The 15,360-nt window shown below is 52.1% G+C and overlaps 1 protein-coding gene across 1 annotated transcript in view; it reads left to right on the forward strand.

Annotated features, from left to right (window-relative positions):
• Nucleotides 1–15,360, forward strand: part of Morn1 (MORN repeat containing 1) — a 55,948-nt gene that overhangs the window by 7,453 nt on the left and 33,135 nt on the right. Inside the window, exons 7-11 of the mRNA XM_051173947.1 lie at nucleotides 5,822–5,918; nucleotides 6,665–6,775; nucleotides 11,929–12,052; nucleotides 12,554–12,705; nucleotides 13,433–13,439. Of these exons, the coding sequence (XP_051029904.1) occupies nucleotides 5,822–5,918; nucleotides 6,665–6,775; nucleotides 11,929–12,052; nucleotides 12,554–12,705; nucleotides 13,433–13,439 (491 nt within the window). The remainder of the gene's footprint in view (nucleotides 1–5,821; nucleotides 5,919–6,664; nucleotides 6,776–11,928; nucleotides 12,053–12,553; nucleotides 12,706–13,432; nucleotides 13,440–15,360) is intronic.

Genomic DNA, 15,360 nt, shown 5'->3' on the forward strand with positions numbered 1-15,360 from the left:
AGTCAGACTTTTCCAGGCTAATCCTATGGCCACATTTTCTCAATTAAGGTTCCCTCTTCTCAGATGAGTCTGTCTTATGTCAAGTTGACATAAAAACGAGCCCGCAGGACTGGTCTGGCCAGGACTGTTGGAGTCTGTGTGGACATTGCTGCTGCCCTGCTGGCCCAGAAGTTGCCTCTGGTATGTCCCTGAGACAGCACACATCATTGTTTGTACTGCTGTGGCCAGTCACCCGGCTGACCCCTTCCCATTAGGGACTCATCCTCAGACTTTAGCAGTGTGTCCAAAGCAGGATCAAATCAGAGGTGAGGTAGCAGAGTACAAGATGATGAGGACCCAAGGTGTCCCTTCTCTCCCGTCTGTGGGTTCGCATAACCCGTCCCCACATATCTGAAGGGACATTTTATAAATGGGGGGCCTGGGGTCCAGGCTTGTTTTCCCACCATACACCTGACCCTTCCCTGGGTTTTGGGAAAGGCCCTGCTTCCTTGGCTCCTGCTGCTCCAGCCCAGAAAGATGCCTTCACAACACCACCTGGGCAGAAGCAAGTGGAGGATTTGAAGTCCCAGGGGCAGCTCTGTCCCACAAGTACTCATTCCTCCAGCCCGGCTTCACTGCTGGTCCTGAACACCTACCTCCCTGCTGGCCACTGACCATTGGTGGCTAGGATCTGTGGGGCCCTGCTCAGGCCTTCCCTTTCTGAAACCTGAAATTTGCAGCCTAGCCCAGAAGAGACAGAACCATGGATGCCTCACTTTTACATGCCTTTAGCATGTCCACCAGGGGGCAGCCCAGATCTGCTCACCGGCAGCAGGCCCAGCCTTGGATCCTTGTTCCAAGTTTGGGTGGAAATGCCCTCGGCCCCAAGGCAAGCAGCAGAGAAACCTAAATGCCTAAACAGTGCGCACAAGCCTTGAGGCTGCCACACAGGCTAAAACTGTTCAAATTGCCGTGGCTTTTCCTCCTGGGCCCAGAGCCTTGAACTCCACAAAAGTCTTCACAAAGGCTCACTCTCTCAGCTTAATCCTCACCTTCTTCAAGGACCTTGTGAGCAGTGAACACAAAAGGGCACCCAAGGTGATCACCATCCAAAGCCATCTGGAAATCAGAACTCAAGATACCGTGGACACTCACAGCTAACTGCCAGCCTGACCTGCTTGCTCTTCTGAGGCGGCAAGAGGTTTCACTTGCCGCACAAGTGAGAAAAGCTAATTACCCAGTCTGTCACTCAGCCCTCCCTCATTAGCCAAGGGAGTCAGTGGTCTTCCTGAGGCTCTCTGGCTCAGCTGATGACCCTCTCTGCAGCGGAGGCGCTGGGCTCTCCCACACAGGGGGCCTTCCACCTGCATGGAGCAGAGTGCAGGGACATCAACCAAAAGGACCCACTGTTCTTTATGTTGTCAGTCAAACATGTAGACTTAAACATACACATGAACAGGAAACCATCTTGTCCATTTGTAAGTGTCCAGTAGCATCAAATTCTTAAATTATTATGTATTTTTTTTTTTCAAGACAGGGTTTCTCTATGTAGCTTTGGAGTCTTTCCTAGAACTCTCTCTGTAGTCATGGCTGGCCTGGAACTCGCAGAGATCCACCTACCTCTGCCTCCCGAGTGCTAGGATTACAGGCATGCACCGCCACTGCCTGACTAAATGCTTAAATCATTGTGTGGCCATTACCACCGTCTGTTCACAAATTCATCACCTTTCTTCTGTCTCAGTTACTCTGACTCCTCTAGGGACCTCTTGCTTGGACTTGTCCTTTAGTGGCTGGCATTTCTCACTGAGCATCACGGCCTCAAGTCCATTCCCGCCGGAGCGTGTGCAGGAGCCTCCTTTTGAGGGCTGAGTGCCCATATGCGCTTATGTTCCATTTCCCTTGCCCGTTCATTTCAGAGGACACTTGGACTGCTCCCTCCCTGGGCCACCAGGAACAGTGCTGTGAGCATCCGTGTGCAAGCCTTTGGGTCTATAGACACAGCGGTGGCAATTACATTTTTAATTCTTTATGGAGCTGCCAAATTTTTCCACAGTGGTTGTACTGTTTGAAGTTCCCAACATAGAAACCAATGGAGGTTTCCATTTCTGCATTTCCTAGTGTCCATCAGAGTTTCCCTCAACCAGTACACCCATTTTGTAGGAGAGAAACCCAGACCCTGAGCAGATGTTCTAGGGGAAATCTGCCATTTCTAAAGGCGAGCTTGGACCTAGAGGCTGCCAGGCAGCTGGCGTGACAGTCATGGTAACGTGATTCCATCCACGTTTGTGGTGGGAGGGAAGCCTCTTCCACAGCATGGACCTGTGTGTCACCTAAAGCTCTGGCTTCCTGAAAAAAATCAACATTTCCCATATTGGTTTCCCCAGAGGGCAACCTGCTGTTTGGCACACCTGTGCACACATGAAACAGGTGGTTAGCCTTATGGGTGTCTTCATCTGCTGCAATTCCCAGCTCCCCCTTTCCTGGCATGTCTAGAGAGTCCCAGGGGCCTCTTCATCTGCATGTCTGCAGGCAGGTGAAGACAGGGCCTGTGGCTACCCCCCCATATCACTTGCCTGCCTGCCTGCCTTGGGCCAAGAAGGTTCAGTCCAGGGTGGAAAGACCATTGACCCAGGTGTGTCTCCACCACTGAACCCTGAGAATGTATGTGGAACAGTGCACACTTGTGTCCGGCGGTAGCCCTTCGGCAGCTCAGCCTCTCCACACAACAGCCCCCTCCTGGAGCCTCACAGCAACTGTTAGTGCTGTGCCAGCATGCCTGCCTGTGTCCCTGCAAAATATTCCCACTCCACATCCTGAAATCCTAGGAAGATACAGTCCAGACCAGTCAAATCCAGCATCCTGCAGGCCTACTGTCACTGGATTGCAAGTGAAGCCACCTGCCTTCCCTGAAAGCTGGAAACCAAGCTCTGTAACAGTCGCAACCCCAGAAGGAGAGCCCAGCCAGCCCCTCACAGGTGACATCACCCAAGGAGACCAGAAGACCCAAAGGTTTAGCAGCGATCAGTGATAATTGCCTCCTCCATGCCATAGCAGTATAGAGGCCAACTCAAAAGAAAGGTCTGGAACTTGTTCACCCCAGGAAGGACCAAGATGTTCAAGAGCAAAGAGGTGGATTTACGCCCAGGGCAGACTTGCACCCAAACCCGCATCTATGGTACGGCTTCTATAGAACCGTTTCTAATAAAAGTGTAGGAAGAAAGACAGCATGGGTTAACTGGAAAATGTTTCCCACAGTGAGCAGGGTCAAGGGTTTGTTTCCTGCAGGTTATTAACCCTAGTGTGCTCACTCACAGCCATAAATGTGTCCTGCAGCTGTGGCACGGCGGCAGCAGTGGGGCTGAGCGCCACTCTCGGGGCTACTGGAGCCGTCACAGAGCCGTCTGCTGTACCCATCCTGGGTACTGGCTCCTTGTTTGCTGTGTGCTTGCATGGTTTGGTGTACAAATATGAGCCCTGAACGACTTCTCTGGCTGTCTACGTCATCATCACCCTCTTCTGTCATCATACACATCCATCCTTCCCTGCATGTCAGGCAGCAGCTGGGCAGAGAAGAGCGATGCCTTGTTCTACCTCCCAGTGGTGGAGACCTGCAGACTGACTCCCGGGCATTGCCTGGGCAGCCCCCAAGCCTCTCTGGATACTCGCAGAGTGGAAGGCCCAACTGGGAGCTAGCTGGCAGTTCCGGGGCTCCAGACCAGTAACTGTCCAGCAGCTTCCTTGGGCTGCTTCACAGGGACACCATGGAAGGAAGGGAGTTGTTATCTACGGGAGCCTGCCCAACACTCTAGGAATTGATTTAATAGTACGTATGTATCTATTTATGATCTGGATGCAAATGTCCAATACAGGATTTATAATATCACTCAGGCAAGTCCACAGGTTAGTGTCTTCAGTCTCCTGCACACATCTGTAGCATCCATGTGCAGACCTGAAGCCAGGAACACCAAGCTCCAGCTCTTACCATATGGGCTCTGATTCTAGCATGCAACCCACTGGCCACCCACCCCAGGGACTATGGCAAATGTTCTGGATGGTGAGCACTGTTAGCTGAGCTGGAGATGCCAGGGAGCGGCTGGCTGAGAGGCTCCTGTGACAGACTTGTGCCACCCACAGCTCTTTACCCAGCACTGCCCAAGCCATTAGCCTTGCCAGCAGGCACCTCCACATCACTGCATTTGTCACTGCCGGTGCCCGGGCACTCCTTTCTGGTCACATGCCCTGACCTGCCCGTGGCCTGTCCCCCTTCTCTCTGAAAGACCACACTGGCACTTTTCAGAAGCCAAAGTGGGCACGGTGAGCTAAGAGAAGAAAAACTGCCTGCCATTGCATGTCCTGTAGTTGAGAACCCATCAGCCAGAGCCAGGGCGCCCTTGAGAGACTTGCAATAGGAAGGAGAAAGACTGGACGCAGTGAGGACAGCAGGCACAGGAGGGGTGGGGAGGCCGCTGGGAAGAAGGCCGAAGGCTGATGACAAGGAAGGACTGTCAGGATCAGTGGGGGTAGTATACACCAAGCGGACACTCTTCATAGCATTAGACCGTGGGATCAAGCAAACGATGGGGTGAGCGGCGCCTGCTGGGATGGGACACGGGGGGGGGGGGGGGGCATTGTCAACTGGGCACTCACCATAAGCTGCTCCAGGATTGCGGCTGCTTTGTAGCCTTGGGATTTCAGGACCGGAGGACCGGAGCCACCCCAGGCACCTTGGAGCCTCGCCCAGGGGTAACTTGGCAACTCTCAGGAGAAGGCCTATCCACATCCCGGAGGCGCTTGTTCCTGGGTGAGCAACCAGGCCCCTGCCCACATGCTCCACAGCTGGCCACTGACATCTCCTGAACTGAGCGCCCCCCCCCCCCAGAGCTGCTGGTTTTGAATGAGGCCTAAAGGCGTGAGATTTTCAGGGTAAGCACCTCCTCTCCCTGCCTGGCCTGAGGCCTCTGTGCACTCATCTCCTGAGACTTAGCTCCTCACCATGTGGTGGCTGTGTTCCCAGCAGCCTGTGGAAAGCTTCCTCCCGGGTTCTCAGGACTCTGACCCTACGGGTTCACCCGTCCTCTCCCCACAGCCTCTCAGCGACTCCAGGCCATGTTCCTATTCTCAGACACTGGCCAGTGTCCCCCTCCAACTAGTGACCATGTGGCCCAGAGGCCCAGGCTGCATGCAGAGGGGTTCCAGGACAGAGCAGGGCAGCTGAGGCCCAATTAACTTCAGCAGAAGAATGACTCAAACCAAGCCTGTTGTTGGTTGATTTTTCCCCCATACAAGTAATTCATAACCAAATAAAACACCATCCTGATCTTACAATTTTTCTGTGGAAGTAATCCTCCTGCTGTTTCACACAATTGCTTGGGAATACAGGTGTGCTATAGAAGAGGCCAATGGGGCGTGGGAAGTGGCACCCCACCCCCACTCCAAGGTGTGTGTGCTGGAGCTCAAGTTGTGTGCTTTAATTGCCTTTTCATTTAAAAGCTCCGGGCCTGGTCCCGGCCCCATTGTAGTCACAGAGTCAGGTCTCCTCATGATCACCTAAGTAAGTGCCACATCTTTGTTATGAGAAGGCCTTTTGTGCTGAAAGTGTGCCTGTTCAGTGGCGTTTTGTTTGCATGGTGTGTGCTGTACCTTTGTTCCCTCTTTCCTGGCGTCTTTAAAATTCACAGGGAGAACACTTAGCGGAGCAATTTGGATCCCTCCTAACAAAAAGCAGCGCCTCACCGTCAGAGGAAAGGCTACATGTTAACCTCACAGCCCTGGACGTCCCTGCAGTGGAGGGTCCCAGGACTCCCTGGAGCCACCCTCTAAGGCCACCTTGTTCTCTGTGCAGGGACAGTGGCACAGCGATGTCTTCAGCGGGCTGGGCAGCTTGGCGCACTGCTCAGGAGTCACTTACTGTGGGATGTTTATCAATGGCCACCCTGCAGGTAGGTGTCCCCAACCTTCACCCCCCCCAGTGTCCCTGTGGAGTCCGCTGTGGATTGATTGTGTTTGAGCGGGGCCTCACTGTCTCTCAGGTGGCCCTGGGCTGCCACATGGGAGGTATTGGACCGAGGTGACATGGGGTGAAACATAAAACCCAACCCTTTTCAGGAAAAGCATATCCTGTTTGATTTCAAAAGGGCCTGTGGCTGTGTAGACCCAAGGGGCCCTGCTCCAAGCAGGGCCTCCCATCTATGGGCTCTCCCAGCTCCCAGCCCCACCACAGGCTTCCCCCCCCCCAAGCCACAGTACCTCTCAACCATAGATACCCCCTAGGCATGGGCCTCTTAGCCACAGGACTTTGGAGTTACTTGGTCTAACTTGACCTGAAACTCCCCCTCTCCCCCCACCACCCTGTGTGACCCCATCAGGTTCTCTCGAGACCTCTACACTCTGACACAACTGCAGAGTGACCCATGCCTACCTTGGCTTGGTACGCTCCTGGCCATCCTTTGCACCTAGTGGCCTCTCCTGAGACTCAGGACAGAGATGCCATCCCAGGGGTGAGCCTTGCCAAGGGCATGAGTCCTTTGTTAAAATCTTCAGCCAACCTTCCCATGCATGCCTAACAGGTGCCTGGGAGCCTCAGCCCCAGCAGCCCCATCTTGGTAGACCCTCTAACGGGGTGAGGACGGACTGGAGCCCTTGGGTGCAGCTATGAGAAACACTAAAGCCCTGTTCTGCCCCCCAGCACAGGCTAAGAAGATTGTGGTTCTGGGCCCAGAGGTACTGGAAGTGTTCCAAGGCTCTCCCTTCACACTGAACGTACAGCTGCAGCAAGACTCTGGGGAACTTGCCACAAGTAAGTGTCTTCAGGGTGGAGATCCTACTCTTCCAGAAGAAATGGGCTGCAGGCCCTTAAGTAGGGCAAACCTGGGTAAGGTGTTGGTTTGGTCCTGAGATAACACTTGTAATCATGTGCACACAGATGCACAGATATACACATAATTAAAATAAAATCTTTAAGGTATGTATTAAGTTGGCTTAGCAACATTATTAAGGTATCACTTACATACCATTAGTTTCAGCATTAAATGATTCCATTATCTCTCTCTCTTAAATGGTATGTGTATGTATATGTTGTGTGTCTCTGTGTGAGTATGTGTGCATCCGTGCAGGCGCCCACACAGGCCAGAAGAGGGTATCATACCCCCTTGAAACTGACCTGGCTGGCCTCGAACTCAACACGTAGCTAAGACAGGCCTTGGCAGCAGATATCTGCTGCCCAGATAGGCCACACCTGGTTGCCTTCCACTGGGATCAATGTTAGGGGCAGTGTCGTACGGGGCTTTGTATACACAGATTTTAATTTCTCTGTGTACCTGCAGGCTACATTGCAGTATCATATGGTCAATGTGTTTAAATGAGGGGGGTGTTTGTTTTTGTTTTCTGAGACAGGTTCTCTGTGTAGCTCCAGCTGTCCTAGAACTCTCTTTGTAGACCAGGCTGGCTTCGCACTCACAGATCCACCTGCCTCTGCCTCCTGAGTGCTGGGATTAAAGGCATGCGCCGCCACCACCCAGCTAAGGTCTTTAACTTTTTCTTAATCCTCCTGCCTCAGCCTCCTGAATGGTGGAATTATCAGCCTGTGCCATCAGGTCCAGTTTGTCACGTGATTTCTAAGAGGCCAAAGAGATCGTTTTCTATCTGGAACAGAGACAGAGCTGTCAGAGTTATCTAGATAACGGGGTGTTCTGTTTGTGGTGTCCCAGACAGGGGCTGGTGCCCACGTGTTGTTGCTGAGCCCTAAATGTGGGAGTGCAGTGACAAAGGAGTTCTTTCTCTGGTTAATTGTAATCGGTTTACTCCCCCACCACACACCCGATTATCAGTGTAGACCAGGCTGGCCTTGAACTCAGAGATCCTCCTGCCTCTGCCTCCCAAGTGCTGGCATTAAAGGTGTGCACCACCACCAGTCAGCTTACATTTTTAGCTCTTACATTTAGTCTGTGACCTATTTGAAGTTAATCTTTCCTGTAGAATAGGGGGTCCTTTGAATGTTGCTGTCTAGTTGTCCCAGTACCCATTTGTTAAAGATTTTTCTTTCCCCGGTGAATTATCTTGGGATTTAATTTGCTACAATCTTAAAAATAATTTTTCCTTTCTGTGTATGAAGGATATTGGTCTGAGACTTTTCTTTTTCTTTTTTTTTCTTTTTTTTTTTTAATTTTTTTCAAGACAGGGTCTCTTTGTGTAACAGTCCTGGCTCTCCTGGAACTCACTTTGTGGACCAGGCTAAGCTAAGAGAGATCTACCTACCTCTGCTTCCAAGTGCTGGGATTAGAGGCCTGGGCTACCATGCCTGGTTTTATCTGGGATTTTCTTTTCTCCTCCCACTTTGGTTCTTGGAAGAATTTGTGTTGGATTGATATATTTTATTTTAAACTCAGGGCTTGAAGCATACTAGGCAATTATTCTACCAGCCGAGTGACATCCCAGGGCCTTTGTTTTTTTGTTTGTTCGTTTGCTAGCTTGCTTGTTTTTAGTTTGGGGGGGGGGTTGCCTGTCTGTGTGTGTAGTGTCTTCAGAGGTCAGAAGAGGCATCACATCTCTTGGGACTAAAGTTACAGACAGCTGTGAGCTGCCGTGTTGGTGCTGGGAAGCAAAGCCAGGCCGTCTGGAAGAGTGGCCAGTGCTCTTAACTTCTGAGCCATCTCTCCAGTCCCTGTAGTTTCCCTTTTATGCTGTTATACATGTGCATTTTAAACATTAGAATTTTTAAGATTTATTTTATTTCTCTATCGATCATATATTCATTACTTGTATTATTTATTCTCGTAAATTTTCTGAAGATTCCTTGAGACTTTCTATTTACATAGGCATGTTATCTGCAAATAAGTTGAATTTTACATTTTCCATGACCAATGAGATAGGTTCTAGCTGTTCCATATTGTCTCCAACACTTGTTATTTTCATTTTTTATACAGCCACCTTTGTGGGCATGTATTGGTCAAGACAGGGTTTCTCTAAGAGAAACTGTCCTGGAACTCAATCTGTAGACTGTTCTGGCCTCAGACTCAGAGGGATGGATCTAGCTCTGCCTGCCAAGTGCTGGAATTGAAGGTTTGCTCGGCCACCACCTGCTAATGGCAGCTCTGATAAAGGAAAGCATTTGATCAGAACCGCCTACAGTGCAGAGCTTTAGTTCATTGTCTGGCGTGGCAGCCAGACCCGGTAGCTGAGAGTTCTACAACCCAGTTCACAGGCAGCAGGCAGAGAGAGCCCAAAGTCCTCTCCCAGTGACACTCTTCAGCGAGGCCACACAACCTACCACTGCTCCCTAAGCATTCAAACAGGAATCTGTGGGGGCCATTCTTAAGCAGACCACCACATGGGGTCATTGCTCAGGCCGGACTCAGACTCTGGACCCTCGAGCCTCAGCCTCCTGAGTCTTGGGTTACAGTTGTATTTGATCATTCCAGCCAGTGCCCTTTTTAACTGATGCATTTCTTCCCTTTACATTGAGCACTTTTGTTGTGTTGGTTTTGGTGTTTTTGTTTTGTTTTGTTTTGTTTTGAGTTTCTCTGTGTAGCCTCCCTGGCTATCCGGGAACTCACTTTGTGAGACCACAGAGATCCGCCTGCCTCTGCCTCCTGAGAGCTGGCGTTAAAGGCATGCGCCGCCGCCGCCGCCACCCAGCCCCATTTAGCATAATTATTAATGTGGTAGATGCAGACTCGCCCTGGTGCCCCCCACCCCCCCAGTTTGTCCCAGCAGTTTCCCTTCCTCAGGGTGGGCAGTGAGCAATTAACTACCTTGCCTACCCCTTCCCGCATTAGTTATAATTCTTATTACCTCCCTTGTGGCTGTCTTACCCTCCTGTAGATCGACGTCTCCATCCAGTGTCATCTTCCCTTGGCCTTAATGGTTGCCCTAATGAAGGCTGACTGTTGATGTCTGGGAGCACCTTGATTTACTTCCCCTTTGAGGGGTGCTTTAAGGTGTCCTCCCCAGCTGTAGGGGGTCAGTCCTCCCTCCCAGTTGCAGAATTCCTGCTCCTTCTCTAGTTGCGTTGAGCCTTCTTGCATCCATGGACTTCCAGTTCCATCTCATTAGGAAAATGTCCAGCCATTATTTCCCCCACAAGTCTCTCTGCCACTCTCTTATTTCCTGTGTGTGAGATTGCTGGAAACCGTCTGACTCCTCCTCCTTCTCCTTTTCCTTCTCCTCCTTTTTTTTTTTTTTTTTTTTGGATGATTTCTCTAGCTATATTTTTAGGCTCATAAATCGTTCCTTCTGCATCAGTTAATTTGTTGTGGGTCACATCCAGTGTACTTCTTAATCTCACTCACTATTTACAGAACCTCTCCATGTATCCCTAGCTGGCCTGGAACTCAGTATGTACATTAGGCTGGCCTTGATCTTGCAGCAGATCCTCCTGCCTCTACCTCTTGAGTGCTAGGATTGCAGACAGGGGGCACCATGTGCGACAACATTGTGGTTTCCATCTCTTGTTCTTTCCTAACCTCCCGTGCCTGTACTTCAGTGATGAGCATAAGAACACAGTCACAGCACCTGATTCCCCACTGCTCTAAGTGCTGGGAGTACCGCCCGGATTGTAATAAATCTGTCCCTGATTGTTAATTCTAGCACCGGGGTCATTTGCGACGAATTTACTTTTTCTCCTCATTACACACCATACTTCTCCTGCATTCCTTTCGTGCCTGGTAATCTTTGAGTGAATGCCAGGCATTGTAAATTTTACTTTGTTGGATGCCAGATACTTTTGTATTCCTATAAATATTCCTGAGTTTTTATTCTAAAGCAGAGTTAAGTTATATGGAAAAGGCTTAATCCTCTTGGCCTTGTTTTCATGATTTGCCCAACAGGTCTGAAGGAGAAAGCACCATCTGGTACTAGCTCGTCCCCCAGTATGGAAGCCAGGCCCCTTAGAGCACCCACCTAACCAGCCCCTCTGCCTTCTGAGGCTTTCTGTCTAGGCTAATAAGGACGGGCCATCCCCAGCCTTGTGAGCTTTGGTTTTCTTTAGTTCTTTCTTAGCCTCATGGAGACTTCATGCTTGTGTGCCCAAAGCTGTGTCCCGATTTCCCAGAAGCCTGCGGAACTCTGGAGGCCTTCCTCCCTCCTCCCCCAGATCCCCGGGGCCTCCTTCTTCAGCTGGGACCATTTTCTGGGAAGCAGCAGAGTTCCGAGCTGGCCCTCTCCACTGCCACCCCAAGTCAGAGCCCACTGGGGCCTGACCCTTTAAGGTTTTCCTCAGTCTGTAGAACTCAGCCACTTCCTAAGCCCCCTGTCAGGCTGGAGACTCAGCTCAGAGCTGTGAAGACCATCACTCTATTCCATCACACCCCTGCCCGGCACTCACACGGCCATCTTGTGTCACTCAAGGTATCCTCCCCACATACTAGCCAGCGTGGGCCTGCACGTGTGGCCACGTGTCCAGCTTCATTGCCCCTGCCTGCCCCAGAAGGGCCCAGTGGACCTCTCAGAGGAGGCCGCTGACCGCAGGGCGCCAGGTCTGCCAGCACCCCTGTCCACTCAGAAAACACTTTGTACGTTGTCGGTTGCGTACCCGGTCTTTTATTGGTGACTGGGGAGGTGGGTGGTTGAGGCTGAGCCTATAACCCATGGTCAAGCTGGTAGGTGAGCAGAGTGAGCAACCTACTGTAGCACGTTGATCCACAAGATGGTTGGGGGGGGGGGTGACCCTCCCTGAGTATGAAGGCAGCTGGAGGGCAGTGCAAGACGGCCTTCAGGTAGATGAGCTCCAGAGCTGAAGAGCCAGTGTCAGGGTTCCCTGTGAAAGAACAGAGGCTCAAAGTAAAAGAGGCAGCCTAGAGGTGTCGAGGCCAGCAGGGGCTTCTGCTAGGCATTCCTCCAAGGGAGTCAAGGGGGGGGGGGCTCCGAGTGGCCAGCCGAAGGTGGGATGCAGCCTGGATCTTTCATTCCTCACACGGCATGAAGGGTGCGTCTCCTGATTTCTTCCCCTGGAAGGTGAGAGTGGCCGGACCCTGAAAATCTCAGCAGGCGTCAGATATGTGCAACTCCCAGCGTACTCTGAGGTCAGCTTTTTCAAGATGGATGAAGACCACACGGAGACGCCCATCCAGACACCGTTGTAAGGGTGATAGTCCTCCCTGGGGTGCACCTCTGAGGAGACTGAACTAGAAGGGTTTCCCCGTGGCTCCCTTACCCATCCTTTCCCATGCACTATAACTGGGACGGACTGAACACATTGCCAGCCAGCCAGACTTCGAAGGGAAAAATAAAACCGGGTGAGTTGACAGGGAGTGGGGGGGCTGAAGGGAGCCACACGCCTAAGGGTCACCAGACACAGGGAGCAGGAGGGGACCCACTTACAGGTTCCTCTTTGGCCCTAGTTGGCCCAGCTCAGCAAGCATTTCAGGGTGACCCACACAACCCTCCAAGTATGACTAGTGCTCCTTGACGAGTTCAAGTCCCAGGGTCAGGGCCAGGACATATGCAGAGTGTGGGCTGGCTCAGCCCTGCCACCCCAGCCCCCTCTCGTGCCTGCCTGCCCCAGCTCCTGACCTCTACCCCTTTGTCCCCCAGCCTGCTCTCTTGACCCACACTGTGGTATTTGCTGTGCCTTTCCTAGTGGGTTCCAGTGTATTTCCTACCCTCTGTCCCTCCCCACATCCTGGGGACTGGAGCCTGGTTCTGCCTTGGAAAGTGCCAAGAGAGACTCGGAGCTGGCGCAGGACTCGGGAGCTTGCCGTGGCCAGGGAGACACCCCCAGCACCCTGCCAGGTGAGTGGGCCACATCAGCAGTTCAAGGGGTTGCAAGGTAACAGTGCTTAGAACCCCGGGTGGGAACGTGACAAGGCGCCGTGAACCTGGGAGAAACATGAAGCTCAGGGGACTGCACCCAGGCCTGAGCGGCTGTCGGCACACAGCAAATGCAACCCCCATATCCTCACCACACAAACCCGGCAGCTGTGGAAGATGAATGGTCCCAGGCTAGACAAAGCTGCAGGACCCAACCCGAGCTGAGCAAGACAAATGGTCTGTGGGTCCACGGCCCTGTTTGGTCACAATCTGCCCTGGCTTTCCAGGCCATTTCACTGCGCTATTTCACAAAGATGTGGTCCCTGCTTCCAGGCCAGGCAGGTGGAAACTGCACCCTGAAAGAATTCAAAGCCAGATTTCCTTTGGGTCATTTGATAGTCATTCATGCAGCTGAAGTTTTAAATCACGGCAGTTCGTCGTGCCTGGTGGTACTAAGTTATGTTATACTTTGATATATTGTAAATACTCAACCTCTCTCTACACAGCTCTGGTTGTCTTAGGACTCACTCTGTAGACCAGGCTGACCTCAAACTCACAGAGATCTGCCTGCTTCTGCTTGAGTGCTTGGATTCAAGGCGTGCGACACCATGCTTGGCTCTGTTTGCATCTTCATATGGCAACAGGGACAACCTTATTAGCGTGTGTGCATTACTATAGTTATCTGATTGGAGGTGGCTCTGGAGACCAGCAGGAGGGTGAAGTTCCAGTAGGGATCTGGTGGTCTTATGGCCTGCATCTCAGTTCATCTGGACTCTCCTGGAGCTTCCTAAGGTTCATCTTGAGCCCTCTGAGGCCCAGCGTGGCCCTCGGCCCTCAAAGGCCCTCCTGGCAGTTACCCGTGGCTTCTCTCTGCTCTTGTGCTATTCACATGACAGAAGAGAGACAGAGTACACAAGGTGGCCGTTCAGAGTCTCAGGAAACACAGAGCTTTGGGTACTGACTCCCCAAATGCCCAGAAACCCTGCCTGCCAGTAGGTGTTCAGAGACTTCCAGGCCTGTCTTTGTCAGGGCAGCGGCATTTCTGACAAGAGGAGGAGAGTGTCCAGACAGCCATCTTGAGGCAAGTAGCTAAGGCTGCAGGTCCTCCCGTGCAAACTCAAAGGCAAACTCAAATATGAGGGGAGGGCTCATATTCTTTCCTTATGGGCAGACATGCTGTAGCCCGGAGAGGACCCTGTATGCCAGTGAGCAGAAGCCTGCAGATCTAGCCTGGGGGCCAGCACATCCACAGAACCCCGGGAGCCAGCCTGGTCCACCTCCCCCTTCGTCTGACTCCACCTCAGTCACAGGAGCAATTTCATGCTGCATCGGCAGAATAGTTCTCATATTTCTGCATAAAAATACTCACTGGGCGCCACGCCTTCCGCCCTGAGGACTTTCAGAGCCAAGTACTGCACTCTCAATGAATTCCAGGCCCCAGAATTCAGCTTGCTCTGTGCTGTAGAAGAGCATCTGCCCTGTCTCCTGCAGACAGCTTCATGGTGCAGCTCAGAGCTCTTGAGGTGATATTAACCAAGGACAGCCTGAGAAGAGGTCATGGGGGTGTCTCACAGGGCTCCCGGGGGTCTGCAGTACACCAGCGGTTAGCACAGGAGCCAGGCCCAGGTCCTTTCTGGGACCTATGAGATCTGTGTCACCTCATGGTCTCAGGCACTTGGGAAGCCACGAGAAGCATGGCGCTCCTTTCGGAAGACCCACAAGGCTTTGAGTCTGACACCTGAAGTCTAATACTGACCTTTGTCATTCTAGGCAAATACTCTACCACTGGGCTCCATCCCTAGTCATTGTTCCCTGTAGGGAGTTCCCCGAGGGCTGGCCACCTGGCCAGCAACCCTGTACCCAACTGTCAGCGCTTGGACTGCCATTTCCCTGTTGTTTCTAATGGACAGTGCTCATTCCATAAAGTGAGACCAGCAGCCTCCACCTCCTAGAGCTGGCAGACCACATGCACAACCACCTTCACCCCACCCACCTCCGCATGAGGGCTAGGTGAGGGTGGACCCACTTAAATCCAGACTAAACCAAGGTGGCAGACCAAGGTTCAGAGAAATGGCTTCCTGCCTATTTCTGCCTTTCTTAAAACTTGCCCAAGAGTCTCACGGGATGGGTAAATCTTTGCTATCTGCCCATCAGACAGCACTCCAGAAGGTGGGCTCCAGGAGTGGTCCCTGGGTAGGTAGTTTCAGGCCCTTGGACCCCACTGGGAGCTGGGCTGTTGCCTGAGCAAGAGACCTGTGAGTTCCCATCCTTCTCCAGGAGCCCTTGAGCCCTTAGAGCCCCTAGAGCCCCAGGATCAAGGACACATGGCTTAGAGCACTTGCAAGTGACGTGACTCTGCATGACTCTGCTGCCATTCCATGCTCGCACGCACTTGTAAAACCCAGATCCCTGCAGGAAGTGCAGAGGCCCAGCCCCGGAGAGGCAGAGGCAATCCCTTTTCACCAGCCAGTGGGGGACTCAGTAAAGCACACCCTTCTCCCTCGTTTCTTGAGTCTTACCCTTGTCTTCTGTGATCCCATGTAGGACAGATTTATTGTACTACTAATTTTCAAACTACAATCCAGTAAAACTCGTTTTCCTTCTATCAAAGTTGCTGCGTTCTCCTGTGAGTCTGCC

The sequence above is a fragment of the Phodopus roborovskii genome, unplaced genomic scaffold (genome assembly GCF_943737965.1).
Source record: "Phodopus roborovskii unplaced genomic scaffold, PHOROB, whole genome shotgun sequence".
In the NCBI taxonomy this organism is placed as follows: Eukaryota; Metazoa; Chordata; class Mammalia; order Rodentia; family Cricetidae; genus Phodopus; species Phodopus roborovskii.